A 20,588-nucleotide genomic window follows, 5' to 3' on the forward strand; every position below is an offset into this window, starting at 1 on the left:
TTTCCAAAGTAAAAAAAAATAAATGGAGCATTCGAATCAAAATACTTGACAAACCTGAATCTTTCACAGCACAGGTTAAATTTCAGGCAAAACCTTTTCTTAACAGGCACTCAACCATAAAATCAGCTGCTGACAGACATTATAGAAGCTCCTCCCATTGAACATTCCCACCCCCATATAAAAGAATTCGGCCAGCAACAGAGGGTCAGCATTGCTGGTTACAGCCCTGGAGTCTTAAAAAAAAAAAAAAAAAACATTGGCCCCAAACCTGATGTAGCTGTTTATCTGCCATTTGTTGGGCTTTATGCACAGGTGGCGCTGTGGGTTAAACCACAGAGCCTAGGGCTTGCCAATCAGAAGGTCGGCAGTTCGAATCCCTGCGACGGGTGAGCTCCCGTTGCAGTTCAAAAGCACGTCAAAGTGCAAGCAGATAAATAGGTACCGCTCTGGTTTCCGTGCGCTGTTCTGGTTCGCCAGAAGCGGCTTAGTCATCTGGCCACATGACCCGGAAGCTGTATGCCGGCTCCCTCAGCCAATAAAGCGAGATGAGCGCCGCAACCCCAGAGTCAGCCACGACTGGACCTAATAGCCAGGGGTCCCTTTACCTTTATCCACTGTGAGAGGCTATTATGACTTAAGATGTTATCCAACTGTGCCAAAAGGAATAATAGAATTGTAGTGTTGGAAAGGGACCTCAAGGGTCATCCAGCTAAACCCTCTGCAATGCAGGAATCTCAGGTAAAGTATCTGTGACCGATGGCCACCCACCCTCTGCTTAAAAGCCTCCAAGAAAGGAGGAGAGTCCACAACCTCCCAAGGAAGAATTTTCCACAGTTGAGCAGCTCTTACTATCAGAAAGTTTTTTCTGATGTTTAGTCGGAATCTCCTTTCTTGTAACTCGAAGCCAATGGTTTGAGTGCTACGCTCCAGAGCAGGAGAAAACAAGCTTGCTTCAAACTTATAGCTGTTATAAGAAAACTTGGAGCTTTTTTTTTTTAAGCAGCAGTAGTAGTAACAACAACAACAACAACAACAACAACAACAACAACAACAACAACAACAACAACAACAACATAATAACCCCACAACACCATAGTCACCTTCGACAGGACTTAACCATCCAGGGGTCCTTTACCTTTACCTTACTGGGAATGGATTTTCATCATAAGGACATAAGAAGATGCTGCTGGATCAGGCCAATGGCCCATCTAGTGCAGCATCTGTCCCTATAGTTGCCAGTCAGGTGCCTATGGAAAGCCAGCAAGTAGGAGCTGAGTGCATCAGCACTCTCCCTTCCTGTGATTCCCAGGCACGGATATACTCAGAGGCTTGCTGCCTATGGCAGTGGAGGCAGAACACAACCACTTTGGCTGATAGGGACAGGACTGTGGGACATGTGGCCCACCAGATATTGCTGGACTGAAACGTGTGTGTCATCTCAGTCCACTGACCATGCTGGTTGGGGCTGGTTGGGAGGTGGAGCCTCAAGGTCATCAAGATTTTGCACCTGTGCTCTCTACCTTCCCTGTGTGTACCACACAGAGCTTGACATTGTTCAGTTAACTTTCACCAAGCATTTTCATCCAGTCTGCTCCTAGCGGTGGCCATTTATAGACGATTGAATTTTCAAGTGCGAGAGATCAATGGCAACTCTCTTGAAGAAATTCTCCCATCTTTGAAGCGATTCATTTAGATGGAGCTTCTGATAAGTACCTGGGATGATTCTTCACTCATAATGGATAACCCAGCACCTTAGGTCATTCAGCCCTTTTTTAAAGGATTTGGTGGCTGTGAAGATTCAGTCAATAAATATATATTACCCTGCCTGCTTTGGACTCCTCCATTTTGAGGCATTGGTATCAGAGCAACCTGGGCCTCGGTCGAAGTTTTGGCTCTTCAAAATGACACAAGCATCATTAGAAGATGTTGCTCTTTTGGTGCCCAATTGGGGCAGCTATAAATTACTGTATTTTTCGCCCTATAGGACGCACCTTTTCCCCTCCAAAAATGAAGGGGAAATGTGTGTGCGTCCTATGGGGTGAATGCAGGCTTCAGGAAGCTATCTGCAAGCCTTGCAAGCCCGGCGGGAGTTCCCGCGGGCTCGCAAGGCTTGCGGGCAGCAGCCTGCAGCCTGAAGCATGGGGTGCCCTCTGGAGGGTGCCCTGTGCTTTGCGCAGGTGTCCGCAAGCCTTGCGAGCCCGCGGGAACTCCCACAGCGCGCCTTCCCACTGTTCCGCTGTTCCCTGACCTGGTTTGGATTCCCCAACCTGGTTTTGGGAGAGGGAAATAAAGGAATTTTTTCCCCTTTATTTCCCCCCCCAAAAAAAACTAGGTGCGTCCTATGGGCCGGTGCGCTCTATGGGATGAAAAATACGGTATGTTCTGCCCAAACAGTGGTTATGCCTACTTGACAGGGTTGTTGTGAAGATGAAATAACGGAGATGGACTACCGTGAGTGTACTTCCCTGAGCTCCTTAAATGGAATAAAAATGCAAGAAATGAATCTGTGCATGTATCTTTCTGTGGTGTTTTTTTTTTAAATGCTCACTTGGCTAAGATGCCATCAATACAGTACTTTGTATTGATTCTTATTTCTAGTTTGTGCAGCTTAATTATGCTTTTGCCTCCCAGGGGAAGAAACTTCCAGCTAACATTAGCGAAGATGTAGAGGAAGGAGAAGTGTCTGATGAGGACAGCGCCGATGAGATGGAAGATGACTGTAAACTGATGAATGGAGACGTAAGTATTGCAATGCAGAAGGGGGCCCTTAATGCAAAAGTTGGTGCAGAGTGGAGTTGGGACTGATCTAGTGAATAACATTTACCAGTGTTAAAACCAAGCTGAGTAAAGGTGTTTCTGCAGGAATTGGGGTGGGTTGGGTGCTTTGTTAGCTGTGAAGAACACCCCACCCTTTTATGGTGGGGTTTTCTTCCCCCCCTAAAATGATAGCACTGTAGAGTTGGAAGGGACCATGAGGGTCATCTAGTCCAACCCCTGCAATGTAGGGAAACTATTGCTCAAACCCATGACCCTGGGATCAAGAGTCTCATTCTCTACTGACTGAGCTATCCACAGGGATAAATTGCATGCCTTACTGAAACACACCACACATCGTACCCCACAAGAACCCTCTTCACAGACATACCACCCCAGACTTAACACACCACACACACACACACACACACACACACACACACACACACAGCCTCCCCCTCCAGAAGATTTGCTAGGAGGAAAGTGGTGTTCTCTTCCAGAGTTTTTTCTCATGGTGATCCAGGGCTGTAGATCACGGTGAAAGAGATTTACTGTGGCAATATATCCCTGTGAACCACATAGCCAGTCAAACACTCAAGCCACTAGCCCATACTACCTGCCCACTTTGCACTGTGCCACCGCTGTGCTCCTATCCAAAGTAAAGAGGCAATGTGGTGTAGTGGTTTGATCATGGGCCTGGTAAAACATATGGCATGTGCTTGACGGGAATACACTGTGGCAGGCGGGTTTTTTTTTTCTAGAGCAGAAAAGAGCCTGCATGTGTTTAGGCGTTATGATCTTAGCAGGAGGATCTAGCAATATGGTAAGCCTCTGATGCTTCAAAAAGCAGTACAGAACCAGGACAATTGTGGGGAATCTTTGACGGTCCCAGGCTCCCCATCTTCCCCATATAGCAGGCATAGGCAAACTTGGCCCTCCAGGTGTTTTGGGACTACAACACCCATCATCCCTAGCTAACAGGACCAGTGGTCAGAGATGATGGGAGTTGTAGTCCCAAAACATTTGGAGTTTGCCTATGCTTGCTATATAGATTTGGGCCTGAAAGACCAAGGAGAAAAGTGTGGGCAGGAGCATGGAGGTTAAGTTGTGAGCCAGCAGAATTGGTGGTGTTCCCCAGCTTCCATTGCTGGTAACTGGGCAGGCCTGTTAAGCTTCCAATTACCCTGCTTTGTGGAGCTTGAGCTAATAGGAGATAACTTTAATTCTGATCTTAAACAGGCAGGTATGTGTTTTTTTGTTTTGTTTTTTTAATCATCAAATACCATTTTTGAAGCAGGCAGCATTGGAGAAAATGATGGGGTTTTGGTAGTACTTTTACTCTTGGTTTTTTTCTTCCAGATTTGCTATCTCTTACCCTCACCTTCTTATTTCTACATTCCTCTTGTTTTTACCTTTATCCATTCAGCAGAATAACAAAGAAAAGCATTTCCTGGACTGCTAAAGGTTGCTGGTTAAGGACTGCCTGTTTGAATGTTTGCATTTTTCAGAAGAAAAACAATACTTCGCCACATATATTTTAAAAAGGGTTCAGTCCAGCATGCTGTTTTTCCTATGTGGTGGATTTCTTTGTTTTTTGTTGGGGGGGGGGGGCTATTCAAAGGTGCAGTGATAACAGTCCAGGAAAAGTTTTGCCTCTTGGTTCTTCTGAGTGTTTCCTTGGAGGACAAACTTTTTAGACCTCTGCTGTACTGGAAGTGGGGGCTTTAAAAATTCTCTTAGACCTTGTCAACCCAGCTATCAGTTCTTTTGTGATGTCTGACATTCCCTCTGATGACTTTTTGTCTCCTTTTCTTTCCCGACCCATTGCACCCTTTCAAAGTGGAAGGTATGGTAAAAGCAGATTGTCGGTCATAGAGTTATAGCCTGCTTTAGCTTTGAAGCAGTGTAGAAAATTGCTGCGTTACCGAACCACAGTTGTGCTGAAACGGGGGTGGGGTGGGGTGGGTGAGAGAGATACTGGGTGGTGGTGTTGTGATCCTATCGCACTGGAACATTAAATGCCAATCAAAATGCTCAGCAAAACTATGAAACTCAAATTGTGCTAAATCCAAACAAAACAGGCACCTGTTCACGATCAGAGACCGGTTAAAACTCAGGCCATCATTCTGTCTCACATAGGTGCACTTTGTTTAAATATTATTTATTCCAACCATTAATATACTGCTTAATAACAATGGTTGCTAAGTGGTGTACAAGCGGCTTTATAACAATGATAATAAAAATCAGTTTAAACTATAATATCAGAATTCAGTTTAAAATGCCTGGTGGGATCAAAAGAAACATTTTCAATAGATGCCAGATTTTTGCCAGGGAGGCGGTTGCTGTCTGACCTATAGTGGAAGGAAGTTCCATAAAACTGGGGCCACAAACTTGGACAAATGGCTGCTGGTGGATACGAGCCACACATCTGAGCAACGGGCTCACATCCTGTGCGAACTGATAACTGTTCTTGGCAGTACAAGTGATTGCAGGAGGTGTTCCAAGTCATACAAATCTGGAAGAAAGAAGCCTGGCCATAAGCATGATCAGGACCATGAACACTGGAAGGTTCAAGATGGATGAAAGGAAGTCCTTCTTCATGCAGTGCATAGTTAAATGGTGGAAGTCACACAGACCAGGAAGCAGCAATAGCCACCAACTTTTGGATGGCTTTAAAAGAGGACTGGAGGGTAGAGCTATCAGAGGCTGCAACCTGTGATCCAGCAGGGTATTCCTATGTTCTTATGGTGCATGTGGAAGGGTGGGCATAGCCAGGCCAAGTACTTCAGCACCAGGGCAAGGGACCTGTGGCCACCTAAATGTTGTTGGGCTAGAATCCCCATGATTCTTGACTATTGGCCATGCTGGGCTCATAAGAGCTGTAGTCGAGCAACATCTGGAGGACCACAGCTTCTCCATCCTTGGCTTAAACTTCCAGTTGTGGACTGGAAACTGGTGACGCAAGAGCCTCCAAGGCAGACCTGCTCCTAGCCTAGGAGACTTCTGGAAAGCTTCCCCACTGCTTAGCATCAGGACCTCCTCCTTCTGGACAGCTCCCTTTGCCTGGCTTGCAAGGCTGCAACTGTGTGAGGAACCCCCTCCCAGGTTGCTCACTAGGCTAAAAATGCCAGCATGAGGTTCAAGCCCTAGAAGCAACGGGAGTAGAAAGTAATTTTGTCTGTTTTCTCAATAGCTTGCGCAAACACTATAGAAAATCAATACTTAACCCAATTGAATCTGTTGCCGTTTGCCTGCTGCAAATCTTCCTGGGCTTCACTCAAGCACCAGCCTTTAGCGAGGAGAAGAGATGAAATTTCATTTTCCTTTCTCCCCTTCCCACCCTCCACAGAAAAAGAAAAGAAAAAGTCTTGGAGGAAAGTTGGGAAGACGAAACTAAGAGAGGAGAAATCTTCATTCCTTCTGAAGGGACCCATCTGTATTGTATTAATGTTTCCTTTTGATTTTGTTTAAATTATATTTTTTTAAAAAAGCTGGAGCAGGGACCTTCACTTTGTGTTGCATCTTTGTCTTCATTAGCTTTCAATTTGTTTCATCTTCTTTAAAAGGAGAAAAAAACAAACAAACCAAAACTTTCTGCAAGCAACATCTGGGTTTCCAGATGCATTTGACAGGCCCTGCTCTTGAACGGCACTTTGAAAGCACGGAAACTGACAGCTGGTATTTTGATACCATTAATCCCCATTCGGTGGCTAATTAAGAAAGCATAGGCTGCGTTCTTCTGAAGGTACAAGTTGCTTGGAAGTTAGAGCCAACAGGTAGGAAAGATGCACACACATTCCTATTGTGCATCATATGCCATTTAACCCTCTTCCAAAGAAGCCGAAAACCAGGCAGTTTCATGAGGCCGTTTTTTACCCTGCACAACTTTCAGTGTAGTAGAAAATCGACATTGGGTAAAATGAAAGATACAGTTTATGGTATATTTTTTCTAGCCACACATGTTTCAGGATTGTAAAATGTCCGAAAACAAAGCCATGTGTGTAGTATCAGGAGAAGGGCACTCAAATTCCTTCCCTGGGTTGATTTGGGCTCAAAACACCACATCAGACTCTATATTTTACCCCAGTAAGTTAACATTGCCTGTTTTTCTTCGTTGTTTCTTTTTAAGCATATACTCCATTTGGAAGATTCACTTGGTTTTCTTGGCATTTGTGTGTGTGTGGTTATTATTATTATTATTATTGTTATTATTTGCAGAGTGAAAACTGTGCCTGAAATTTGGGGGCCTGGCTCACTGCTGGGCAGATATCAGTAAAGTAGGAGAATGACATTGTAGGTCTATTTCTGAATGAATTCTGCAGTGAAAAGTGATCCCAGGGTGGCTTCCAACCCTGTTTTCGTGGGGAAAGCTTTAATTCATAATCTACAAAGAAGCTCCAGAAATAGACCAGAATATATAACAGAACTATGCTTTTAGAAGATACTTTTTTTCTGAGAGCTCAAAGCATTCCCCATATGATTCTGTCTCTCACTCTCTCTTTTGTGGACAAAAAATCAAGTTTCTATTTATTACATGTGGGACCTGCTGCAAGAAAGTTGCTGTGTGGAGTGTTCCTGTTTGATATTGTAGCCAGCTGGCTCAGCCCATATCCGGGACACTCCATTCTGTTCCCCTGCCTGGTATCCCATTCTCCGTCCCAGCAGACATTCATCATTCTGTGACCACAGAGCATTCACAGTTTTTATTGGCTGTTCCACCCCCCCCCCAAAAAAAAAGAGTTTTTGTACTTTTGGAAAGTTTGGGGCTCCTTCAAGGATTCTGAGCATCCCTTTTGTTTCTCAATAACCCTGTTTGGGCCACACAGCCAGCATATCTCATAATTTGAGTTTGCTCTTAATACATCTAAGTGGAGTCTGTTTGCTTCAGATCCCAATTACATGTATTAAGAGAAAACTCAAATGTTGGAGTGCTGCTGTTCATTGAGCTAGCCATGTCATTTTGAAGATCCCATTCCATTCCCCTTCCCCATTTTCACCGCCCCATTTCTCAACATCATCTGACAATTGAACAACCTCATTCCTCGCTGGACTGGGTTTGTTTTATAGTGGGGGAAGGGAGCTTATGTACATGTGTGTTCTCTTACATTATTTTTCTAAAGATTTTTGGTACTACTTCAAACCTCAAGGGTTCCCACAAGCCTTCTAATACCTCCGCCTCATAAATGGATAGAGCTGTTGTCTTTGCGTAAGGATCCTCAAGGTGGTGGTTAATATATTGGATGAGACATACTTGGGCCACTTTCCTGTCTAAAACAAATATTGTGCATGTGGAGTGTTTTGATCGCTCTGGAGATGCTATCTAAATACAGTGGTACCTCGGGTTAAGAACTTAATTTGTTCTGGAAGTCTGTTCTTAACCTGAAACGGTTCTTAACCTAAAGCACCACTTTAGCTAATGGGGCCTCCCGCTGCCGCCGCACAACCGCCGCACGATTTCTGTTCCCATCCTGAAGCAAAGATCTTAACCCGAGGTACTATTTCTGGGTTAGCGGAGTCTGTAACCTGAAGCGTCTGTAACCTGAGGTACCACTGTAATAAGAATAGCCGTGGTGCTCTGAGTTGGATCTGAATTGCCAGCTCCATAATACCAATGGAGGACTAAGGATACCCTGTGCTGGTCAATGAATGCAAAGATTCTGAGATGATTGACAGGGACTTGGTGCTGAACTTCTGATTTGCCTCGCACCTAACTGTATATTAAAATGGTTTAAAAAATAGAGTCTGCAAATATGCTTTTTAATGAGGAAGCCCCATTGAAGTAGGACTTACTTCTGGGTAAGCATACATGGGATTGCATTTTAAAGGGGTGGGGAACCCTAAGCCTTTCACTGTGTTCAGCATATTGTTCAGCATATTGCTCTTTTACACTGAATTATGACCTATCTACCATTGACTTATGATAGATTCCACATCGAGTACCCTTGGCCACCTCTATCTCAATCACAATTTTTCTCTCTATGGGTCCAGCTACCTTTAATGGCTAGTATTTGGCTCCCTTGCAAGTGATTTAAGCCTTGGAAAAACTGCACAACGATGAGTCTGCTAAGGTTTCCTTCTGTTCTGGGAAGAACGCTAGTGGCTTGGTAACAAAGCATGTCTCGTCAAAGTTGTTCTTGTTGCTAACAGTAGTTTCCTCCCTCCACCTTTTTTTTTTTTTTTTTGGTTCCTTTTCAGTTTTGCAAAGTATTCTTAAAAATATGTGCTTTTCGCTTTTCCTTTCAACAACATCACTCTGTTTGATCACAGACAACACATTCGAGGCACTTTTCCACCAAAGGAATTTGTCTTGTTGAGGGCACTTCAGAATACCTCTCCTGGGTATCAAGAAGAATTCTATCATTCTAGCAAAGAGGAATAGAATGATAACTTTGCTGCCCAGTGTAGAAATCATGGGGCTATATCCATGCTGCAGAATCAAACTGAGTTACCAGTCATTCCCTGGGAAGGGGGGCTGGGGATCTCAAACAGAGGGTGCTCAGCACCTTCGACCAAACAATATTTCCCAGGATTCTTTGGGGGAAGCAATGATTGTGTAAAACCAGCATCTGTTTGTAGTGCGGATATGTCCCATGAGACTACCAATCCAGTCTTGGCATGTAGTTTATTTTGAGCAAATGTAGAGCTTGCCGTAGTCTGTTTCCTTTTCATTTAACGTTTCTGTAATGTTTTAGTCGGCTTTGGGCTAGAATCCAAGTGTCCAGCTCTCCTGTGTGTCTTAACCCCCAGCCTCCCCTTTCTTACCTGCAGGCCTCAACCAATCGGAAGCGAGTGGAGAACATTGCAAAGAAGAAGCTGGACTCTCTGATCAAGGAATCTAAAATCCGCGACTGCGAAGACCCAAATAATTTCACAGTGACCACCATGACGCCCTCTGGGAAACTTGGCAACAAGCATGATTTCAAGAAGGTAAAAAAAATTGTGCTCTTGGGTTTGTTTGTTGCCTCATCTGCTTTGCCACAAAAGACAAGCGGAGAGTCGGGTTCAGGACCATTTCAGTTGTTTCACAATGCAAACACATTTGCAATGGCTGTTTCCCTGAGGAACAAAAAACAAACAAACAAACACATGAACAGACACATTTAATCCCTCTTGTTTGCAGATTCAAAGGCCCTGTTAGGCCGAGGTCTCCATCTCCTTATATAGCAAGTATATTCCATCTATACTTTATATGCTTCCTGAAGAAAATGCAATAAGTATGGGGCATAATTCCACTACCCTTAAAGCTCTCAAAAGATCAATCTCTAATGTTGCATCTGTCATGTTGTAGCTCCATTGTGGGCCCATGTTTATAATACTGTGTGCAAATCTGGTCTCTCCATCTCAAAAATAAATATAATAATATCCAGAGAAACCGAAACAAAGGTCAACAGAACCTTCCTTAGGCAAGGCTGAAAATTTTTAGGAATGGCATGCATTTGGAAAAAAAAAATTTCTGAGGCTGTATAGACACCATATGTGTTTTAAGCATAAGACATCCCTAAAGAATTATGGGAATTGTAGTTTAAAGGTGCTGGGAATTGTAGCACTCTGTGTGTGTGTGTGTGTGTGTGTGTGTGTGTGTGTGTGTGTTAAACTATAGTTCAGAGAGAGAGAGAGAGAGAGAGAGAGATGCTTTAAATGTATGGTGCTATGCAGCCTTAGTCCCTTGAGCCCAATACAGATCAAAACCCTTCAGAGTTAAGGAACAATACGTAAAGGAGATGCAATTTGCCACAAGTCGTTCTTCCTGCTCAGGGGCGGAGGAAGGGGGTGCAGTGGGGGCGGGCTGCCCTGGATGTCACCACTGAGTGGAGTGACAAAATGCCGGGTGGCACTCACTGTGGGGCCTGCAGCACGCCTGAGTCATGCATCTCTCCTGGGAGTGACGCAGTGGCTTGGGTGCCCGCAGGCTCCACGCTGCCCCAAATGGTCTGCCCGCCACCTCCCCGTCAGCTGTAGGGCGGCTGAGTGGGAGGAGGCAGGCAGACTCCTCAGAAGCCCTGCGGAGCATCCTGCCCTGGCTCACCCCCCCCCATGGATGGATGGCCCCACCCCTGGGCAGCTGGCCCCGCCCCTGGGCGCAGGGCACACCCGCTGCCCCAGGCGCCAGATTGGCTTGTTCCACCACTACTCCTGCTCCCACTTCTCTTTCCAACCTTCCGTCTCACGTCAACAATGTGAGGGGGTAGGGGACAGCCATGACCCTAGACACTACCGCATAAGTGCCCTGATCTCCTAGGAACCCTGGGAAATTAGAGAATGTGGGAAGTGATTTTATCCTGGAGTCGGACCCAGCCAGGCCTTGCTGTCTGACCTCTGCTTCTGATGAATGTAGGTGGAATAGCTGAGGTTGTAAACAGTTATTTGAGGGGAGGCACCAAATCACTCCTCGTTGGGCTGATGGATAGGGTGGTGGTCTTGCTACCCTGCCTTTCCCCTTGACAAAGCCACCTGCAATCAGTACTCTCCTGGGAGGACTGTACCATTTGCTTTTTCTTTAAACAAAACAAACCTGCATTCAGGAGTGCTCTGCTTTCAGAGAGCAAGGGAATTATTTCTCCTCTTATTAGCCCTTTTGCTGCCTCTCTGCCGAGGTACTCTGGGCCATTTTTCTGCACCACTCCACTAATGTCAATATAAACGCCGTTGTGTTGCCTCAGCAGGGCTGACTCTTCCCATTAGTGTGAGTTGTTCTATTAGCAGTGTTAGTTGTGCTTGGATAAATCTGACTGTATTTTTAGAGTAGCAGCGTCCTTTTGTTTGTAAACACAAACACCCACACAATTCTCCGTCGCCTTTTAAATAGCAGCTGAAGTCTGAGAAATCCATCTATTTTGGGATAGGTCTCCTTTTTGTGTCATTATTTGGTATTTCTATTCCTGAGTAGTTTTCTTTCTTTCTTTCTTTCTTTCTTTCTTTCTTTCTTTCTTTCTTTCTTTCTTTCTCAGCTTTGGCATGCTTAAATGTTCTCTTTGTTCTTTGGCTATTCTTGCCGGATAATTTCCTACTAAGGGGCCAACAGGTATTAAGGATTCTGCCTGTGGAGAACAGGATCTGCCATGGGAAAGGAACAGGAGGGGGGTTTTGGGGGCGGGGGGGGGCTTAGGGATGGATGAATCTGTCAACTTCAGTTTCTCATGTTTTGCAATCTTAAATTCCGTTCTTCACATTTCTACAGCAATTTGTTGTTGTTTTAAAAATCCTCAGGGAAAAATTGTCAGCATTTTAGTGAGAATTTATCCCAGAGTAAACATGTTTGTATGCAGTTTGATTCATATAAACATTTGTACAAGCATTTTTCTCCAATATAATGCATGTTTGGACATTCACTCAGGCATGCATTTTATGCATACATGCATTAACTGCAATTCCTGCATTGCAGGGGGTTGGACTAGATGGCCCTTAGGGTCCTTTCCAACAATTTTATGATTCTGTGATCTGTGTACACATTGTGTGCTTGGGGAACTGCATCTACAAAATTCGGAGAACTGAGAATTTTGAAGGATGGCTGTGTTTCCGTTTGCATGCCGATCCAAAAAGTGTGAATTGGGTGGTTTCTCATTCAAATGCAAACCGAGTTGAACTTCTTGCTTCAGCCTCCTGTAAGTCTATCCCCCTCCTGCAAAAAAAATAGACAAAGGAGATGATACTTTCATCCAAAGGAAGTGGTGTCTGAAAAAAGAAGTCAATTGATCATTCACATTACATGCTGGCTGTTCAAAGTTCTTTAGGGACCTTCAGCTGGAAGTGTCTGGGCTTAATCCTTTGGACTGAGACTGTACGCTCTGAGGCAGGGTTGCTGGATTGCAACTTGGAGACCTGCCCCATAAGTGCCTCAGGAGGCGAGACACCGGCTGTCCCCATCTCCCCCAATATGTCACCAGCGGGACTGCCGTGTGCTGTATCAAGTGCAAATACAGAATCATGTGGAAGCAAGCTGCCTAGTGGCTGATCCCTAACAACACAGTTAATCCTGACTGATCACCGCTCCGGCTTTTTCCTCCGCCAGGACAATTGAGCTTGAGCACTAATGGGGCAGTCATTGGCTTCTCTGTTAATCATGACAAATATTTGTTGTCTGCCCAGATTGCCCATCCCTTTGTGTATGTGTGCATGTGCCTGCTCTCGTACCACCAGATGTGCGAAGGACACTGATGCAAAGAGAACTGGTGTTCTGTTGTTGTTACTCTTCTTTTTTTATCCCCACTGTGCTAAACTATTTAATATCTGTTTGTTTCCGAGACAGCAACTGCTGCTGGCTTGATCAGAAGCTGTTGAGTGTGTTTGCCTGGGGGTAGGAGAGGGAAATGGGGAGAGCATTTCAAAGAGGCCACCATTATTAGCAATTTATGGCTGCCATCTACGCCTCGGGATTTTTTCTAAAATGAAAAGCAGATGCAACTGGGTTCCAAGAAGCCAAGTTCAGGGAGGAGGGCCATAGCTGGTTGGAAGAGGATCTGCTTTGCATACAAAAGACGCCAGGTTCAGTCTGTAGCATCTCCAGGTGCTCCCTCCTTGTCTTGAACTCAGGAGAGCTGTCGCCCATCAACTTAAGCAATACTGAGCTAGATGCACCAGCGGTCTGATTCTGCGGAAGGCAACTTCCTATGTGTGCGAGAGAGTTCGCTGGCAAGGCTTTTGTGCCTTCTGAATCAAACCTGAGGAAGCATCGTGAGAAAGCAGCTGGCATTAATGCTGGGGTAGCTAAATCAGTAGAGCATGAGACCTTTAATTTCAGGGTCACAGGTTCAAGCCTCAGCGTTGGGCAAAACATTCATGTCTTGCAGCCGGTTGAACTAGAAGACCCCGGTGGTTCCTTCCAAGTCTACAATTCTATGATTCTTCCTTGGGAGGAGAGCAGTCCCCAACAGATACAACACGTAGGCCCTGATTTTTTTGGGGGGGGGGCTTGGTGCTAATCCTTCCTCTGGTTCTATTGAGGTCAAATGTCCACCATAGTTTATCCAGCAAGGACTGGCTGTGGGGCCAGGTTGGATACTTGCACAGGAAGGGCGTGGTGTGAGCAGATGCTCTGGCTAATTGGGCCAAGTCCCTTCTGCCTTTTGTGCTGGCTCTCTCCTCTTCCTTTTGCTTCTAAACTCACCTTTCATTCAGAGGGCATTTCTGGCTCTCTGCTCATGAATGAAAGGAGAAGGGGGATGAATTGCTGCCTCCCATGTCTCAATTGGGATCTGCCTGTGAAAACAACATGTTTAATCTGATCTCAGATGATGTTGTTTTCTTGGTCCGTAGCTCCTGCAGGGGAAATGAAGAGCGATTTTTCATACACACCACCGCTGTTCTCTGTTTTGGTTAACGCTTAACTCTGGGCTGACCTTCTGATAATCTGCCCTTTAATTATCAGAAGGGCTTAAAAAACAAACAACAGTGAAATTGGCATGCAGTGCGAACGGAGCTCGTTGCTTTTTATTATAGGCTGCCAGTGTATTTTTGTTAAGGTATCTGCATTTGCAACTGATATATCACATAAGTAGGACAGCTTTATCTAAGGCAACACAGGAACATTGGAAACTGTCTTATACTGAGCCAGACTCTTGGTCCATGTAGCTCAGTATTGTCTACACTGGCTGGCAGCTGCTCTCCAGGATTTCACTCAAGAGTCCTTCTCAGACCCAACCAGAGATACTGGACATTGAACCTCCTGCATGCAAAGCGGATGCTCTCTCTCTCTGAGCTTTAGTCATTATGAGCTTGTAGCTGAGGTGAGGATTTGAATCAGGGACTCCCTGTCTTTGTCATCGTGTTCAAGAGGTGAACCACAATTTCTATAAAGACCCCTCTGAGAATTTCTGACATTTTTCTTTTTCTCACTCTATAGGAAATGAAAACCACTTTGCAGAATTATCTTTGTATGTTCTCAAATGCTATTTTTTTTATAGTGGCTGCCCTCCCTCAAATACCCAGAAAGGATATTGTGGAGAATGCAAAGCAGTGACCTAGCTACCAAGCCAGTTTGCCGCAGTAGCAGCAAATAAGAGAGAGAGAGAGAGAGAGAGAGAGAGAGAAGAAATAGGAGGAGCCTGTGCTTTGCCCCTCAGAAATAGTTGGAGAATTTTCCCCCCACCCTGAGAAATCCAGTGAAATGCTCCCCTCCCCATGTCCATGCCCACAAACAAGGTGGATAATTTTGAGAGGGCTTTTTGAACACAAGGTGAGCCAGACCCAATATTTCTTTCTCTGCAAAGCAATCCCCAGCAGCAGAAAAGTGCAGTGATCCTCCCAAATCCAAAAGGTAGTCTAGGCTACGGTTACCAGATGTCCCCATTTCCTGGGACAGTCCCCAGGTTTGTGAATAAGTCCCCAGACAAATTCCATCCCCAGAATGTCCCTGGATTTCATCTAATGTCCCCAGGAAATGCAGCAGCGGCAGTCTCTCAGCAGCCCGGAGCAGTTGGATCTGGCTGGCTTCAGGAGCTGCTCTGAAGTCCCCATATGATGGTGGTGCAGGGGCTCTAAGATTCCAGGCTGCCTCCACCTTCCCTGACCCCAGCAACCAAGCTGTGAAGGGAGGCTTCAGGCTGCCTATCAGAGCTTGCGTGCAAGCAGGAGGGGGCAGGGATCTCTCAGTTAGGCAATGCCTCCCTTCCCAGCTGAGGGATCCCCACCCTCTCCTGCTTGCACGCAAGTAGGAATGGGATTGGGGCTGCTCCGATGGGAAGGGAGGCATTGCTCTGCTTGAGAGATCCCTGTCCCTTCCTGCTTGCACACAAGTAGGAGTTGGGATGGGGCTGCTCCGAAAGGTGGTTAATTAATTAAAGTGTCCCTGTATTCATTGGAAAGAACCTGGTAACCTTAGGCTATGCAACCACCATGGCATCTCCCAGGTATGCCACACTACAGTTCCCATTATCCCTAACCATTAGCAATACTGGCTGAGGTTTATGGGAGCTGGAGTCAAACAACATCTGCAAGGTAGCATGTTGGCTACCTTTGCCCTGAGGGGGACGGTACATTTTTTCATTGTGTTTGTTTCTACACAGCCAGAACGGATGCTGAATCTATGCATGAGATCATTTGGATGGCTTAGAGGATTAGAAAAATTCATAGAAGAGAAGGCTATGTTCCACTTTCACTGTCAAGAGGCAGTGTGCCCATGAATGCCAGTTGCTGGAAATGGTACAGGGGGGAGAGAGTGAAGTTGCACTCAAATCCTGCTTGCTTGCTGGGTTTCCCATGTGCATCTGGTTGGCCACTGTGAGAACAGGATGCTGGACTAGATGGGACTCCTCCCAGCAACTCCTGCAGCCAAGCTGGTGCCAAACAGATTGCTCTGCTTTCCTTTTGACCACTGAGGCTGCAAGGCGGGTCTTGTCGTCTGGGCAGCCCAGGTCCTCCCTACACACTGCCCAGGCTTGCATCCCGGAGAGCTCTCTTTGGTGCAGCTAACCCTACAGAAAGAATGTGGGAGGCAGCAGTTATGAGTTACCTGTCTCCGCAGCCACAGCAGGTGCTGTGATTCTCCAGGAGTTTGGCTTTAGCCTGGATTCAAACTCTGTTGTCTCTCGAGACAGGCAGGTGCCAGCAGCAGCAGCAGCAACAACAAAGACACCATCCTTCCTCCCCCCAAGCAAACTGGATGTCGACAGACAGCCCTGAATTTCTTAGCACTTGAAGAAGGGACAGTGCGTTCCCCTTTGCCAACAGAACCACTTCACTCACATTCCTGGATGCAGTTCTCCCTGTTGTGATGTTCCACTGGTAGAACATCAGCCCAGTCTTGCACATGCTTACATCTTGCTGTCATTCTACCACTCGAGAAACAAAAGGGTGTGTGTGTGTGTGTGTGTGTGTGTGTGTGTGTGTGTGTGTGTGAATCAGGCTTTGTTCATTCATTACTTTCGATTCGGTGCTCAAATTTAAGCCCCGGAATGTCACAGTGGATTACAGCTTCTGAATATTCTCTGCTGCTGCTCCCTTGATGGCCAGCCTACATTCCATATGCCTCTTGAGTTGAGTTGTATAACTCTCTGACGTCTCGGAGGCCTGCACAGGAGGGAGAGAAACATCCAGGCATATCCAAGTCCTTGCTTTTAATCTCTGCACCTGAGCGGCAAAGCATAAAGATCACCTGCCATTTGCTTCGATGTTAGTTAATAAGCTGTTGAGATGAGGTCTGGAGCCTTCCTGAGTCTGTTAAGAAGCTAATTCTGGATGAAAGGTGGGGGCTGGAGGAGATTGCTTCTAATCCCACAATCAAAATCCTTATAGGCTTGTTAAGATATGAGTTTACCAACAGCTGTTGCCTCGAGAGGTCTTGAAAGGATTGTCTACATTCAGACACTCAGGTAGGGAAGGGGGGTAGATTAGATTGATTTCACATTTAAAGGTGAGCCTCTATGATCTGCGCTTTCTGAAACAATACAAAAACAAAAACACAGCCACCCCTGAAAAAAATTGCAATGCTCAGAATTTTTCAGTACAGTTATCTGGCCCTGCAATATGTTCAGAAATGCATATACTGGGGTAAAGTGTCCATACAAATGTGATTTGTATGCATTGCATTAAGGGAAATGCATTGCGTTAAGGGAAAGATCTTGCAGAAATGTGTATATACTGGGCAAAATTGCACACAGAAAAATGCATATTAGGAGAAATTTGCACTAAAATCCCGATAAATTTCCCTGAGGACTTTTAAAAATTGCACACTGAGGTGGTAATGCAGAGAACTGAAGATCAGAGAAGTGAGAAACTGGGGGAAACAAAAAATGGGCAGACTCATCCATTCCTCCCCCCCAGGCAGTTACTGGGGGGCTCCAGCATTACTGGTCTGGACCCCAACTTATACCTCCCCTTTAATCAGTTTTCTGTACTCCAGTCAGTGGCAGACAGGTAGTTCTAGAGGGAGTTGCTATTTGCATTTCCCACAATGCCTTGGAGCAGTGCAGTACCTGGGGAATTGTGGGAAATTAAAATGGCAGCTTCCAGATGCCCTGCCCACATTAGGATACTACTGTTTTCAAGAAGCCCCACTAGGCCTCCTCTAGCAGGCGGAAGACATGACTTTTATCACCCCTGGTGTGGATTACAGAGAGGTGATATGATAGCCATCTTCAAATATCGGAAGGGCTGTCAAAGGGAAGATGGCTCCAGCTTGTTTTCTGCTACTCGAGAGAGTAAGACTCGAACAAATGGATTCAAATGACAAGAAAGGAGATTCTGGTTAAGCGTTAGGAAGAACTTCATGATGGTAAAAGCTGTTTGACAGTGGAACCGGCTCCCTTAGAAGGTGGTGGACTCTCCTTCAGTAGAGGTTTTAAAGCAGAAGTTGGATGGGCATCTGTCAGGGATGCTTCAGTGTTGATTTCTGCATTGCAAAGGGGTTGGACTAGATGTCCCTTGGGGTTCCTTCCAACTTCACAGTGCTATGATTATAAGTCATTTAAGAAGGAAGGAAGGAAGGAAAAGGAAAGAAAGAAAGAAAGAAAGAAAGAAAGAAAGAAAGAAAGAAAGAAAGAAAGAAAAATGTATCTCCAATCTACTTTTTTAGGTAAGTGACAGGTTCAAGGAAACCTCAGCCATAGCCCCATATTGATTTTGGGCCATTTCCAGTTGTCCAGTCATTTCGACCAGACACCTGGAATGGACTTGGAAGAAACTCCAGTCCCTGAAACTGGCAAACATAATCTGTTCTCTCTACCCCTCCCACACTTGAGTTTTCACTCTCAGCTCTAAATTTCATGTATGAAGCATTGCAAATTGAACGGCACAGACAAACGCCATGCTTTTCAGTGGATTCACTTCACTCAATTCATCTGCAAGGCGTCATGTTCTAAGTAATCGAGTGACGACAAATCAAATGCAGTTTGTGCTTGTGTGAACAAACCGCTCTGGGAGAGCCCAGCAGTCTTGATGGATTTATTTCACAGAGAGCGAGGGAGAGAGAAAGGGTGAAGGATTGGCTGCCTTTGTCACTGGGGCTCAGCTGTCTCTGTGATGGAGTGCTGCCCTCTAGAGGAGTTATGATTCACGGGCCCCAAAGACACTCATTCATTTAATTCTGCGTGGGGTTTTTTTCAGCAGTAGAGCTGATTCACAGCATTTGTTCATTTTTTATTTTTTTTAAAAAAATGTATTGAAGTCAACATGAGTCTACGCCTTCTGTGTCCCAGTTCCCAGGCAGGTTGGCACCATGGGACCCATGACATTCAGTGACATGTTACAAGAACATGTTATTGTGAACAAGTCCTGTTCAGGGTGTGTGTGTGTGTGTGTGTGAGAGAGAGAGAGAGAGAGAGAGAGAGAGAAAGAGAAAGAGAAAGAGAAAGAGAAAGAGAAAGAGAAAGAGAGAGAATAATATATTCGATTACCTATTATAATTGCCTTTAGTTCATGTTTTTACATATTTATTTTGAAACAATGTACAATTCATATTTGCCATAGTGATACCCAAGTATTTAACTTTTTTTTTTCAATTTGAAGCCCTGTTTTCTCCAGCAAAACCTTCTGGTTTTCTGTTGTCATATTCTTTGTTAAAATTTTCAATTTCTGGTGGTTCGTCTTAAAACCTGCTAATGTACCGAAGTCATTTAGTTTGTCCGTAAGAGTTCCTGCTCCCTGCAATGGCCTTTCCAGAGTTAACATTGTCATCAGCATATGCTCTTAGTTTCTTTTTTAATCTTTATTGCCACAATCCTCTCATCTTGCCGAATATCTCTAAGCAACACTTCTAGGACCAGAATGAAAAGTAGCAGAGATAATGGACATCCTTGCCTTGTTCCCTTCTGTAAATCCAATTGGGGGAAGATAGCTCTCAGACCTCTTCTTCCACCACTGCAGCCTCCCATTATCCTCAGATTCCCTGTAGCTACACAGCCGCGCAAGGCCATGTGGCTGCAGAGTTGGCTGTAGGCCCTTGTCAGACAGCATCCCTGGGGAACAGGGCTGGAGCCACTGGGGGGAAGGCCCTGTCAACCTTCTTAAGCTTTTCTGGGACAACAACTTCCCTTTCTCAGCTCTCAGGGTCTTGCTTTGCTTGGCTCTACGTGACCTGACCTGACCCTTGTGTCTGCTTTCCCTCTGAGTCCCAGGAGAACAAGATAATGCTTTCTCTTCAGAGCTCATTGTGAGATAAATTGCCTTTTATCCTCACAACATCCCTGTGATGTAGGTTAGGCTCACTTGCTGCAGAACTGGTGTGGTGCTGTGGGTGGAGTGCCAGACTAGGACCAGGGTTCAAATCCCAACTCGGCCATGAAGCTCACTGGGTGACCTTGGAGCCAGTCATTGCCTCTCAACCTAACCTACCTCACAGGGTTGTTGTGAGGATAATCTGGGGAAGAGGAGAACCTTGGAGAAAAAGGTGGGGTACAAAATGCAATAAATAAAAATAAACAAAATGCCAGGGGTCATCTGGTGAGCATTGTGGGGGCATGAACACTAATAATAATAATAATAATAATAATAATAATAATAATAATAATAATATTTATACCCCGCCCATCTGGCTTGGTTTCTCCAGCCACTCTGGGCAGCTTCCAACGGAATATTAAAATACAATAACCTATTAAACATTAAAAGCTTCCCTAAACAGGGCTGCCTTCAGATGTCTTCGAAAAATCTGGTAGTTGTTTTTCTCTTTGATGGGAGGGCCATCCACAGGTTGGGTGCCATTACCGAGAAGGCCCTCTACCTGGTTCCCTGTAACTTGGCTTCTCGCAGCAAGGGAACCACCAGAAGGCCCTCGACGCTGGACCTCAGTGTCTGGGCAGAACAATGGGGTGGAGACACTCCTTCAGATATACCTTAGCCTTCTCAGCCCTAGTCTGCTCGTGACACCAGGGATTGAGAGGCTTATATGAGCAACTTTTTGAAAA

General features: G+C 45.3%; 1 protein-coding gene across 1 annotated transcript in view; it reads left to right on the top strand.

Annotated features, from left to right (window-relative positions):
• Positions 1 to 20,588, top strand: part of PLCH2 (phospholipase C eta 2) — a 115,198-nt gene that overhangs the window by 49,745 nt on the left and 44,865 nt on the right. Inside the window, exons 10-11 of the mRNA XM_081871459.1 lie at positions 2,632 to 2,739; positions 9,523 to 9,681. Coding sequence (XP_081727585.1) covers positions 2,632 to 2,739; positions 9,523 to 9,681 — 267 coding nt within the window. The remainder of the gene's footprint in view (positions 1 to 2,631; positions 2,740 to 9,522; positions 9,682 to 20,588) is intronic.

This window comes from Podarcis erhardii, assembly GCF_964252035.2.
Source record: "Podarcis erhardii genome assembly, chromosome: 7".
Lineage (NCBI taxonomy): Eukaryota > Metazoa > Chordata > Lepidosauria > Squamata > Lacertidae > Podarcis > Podarcis erhardii.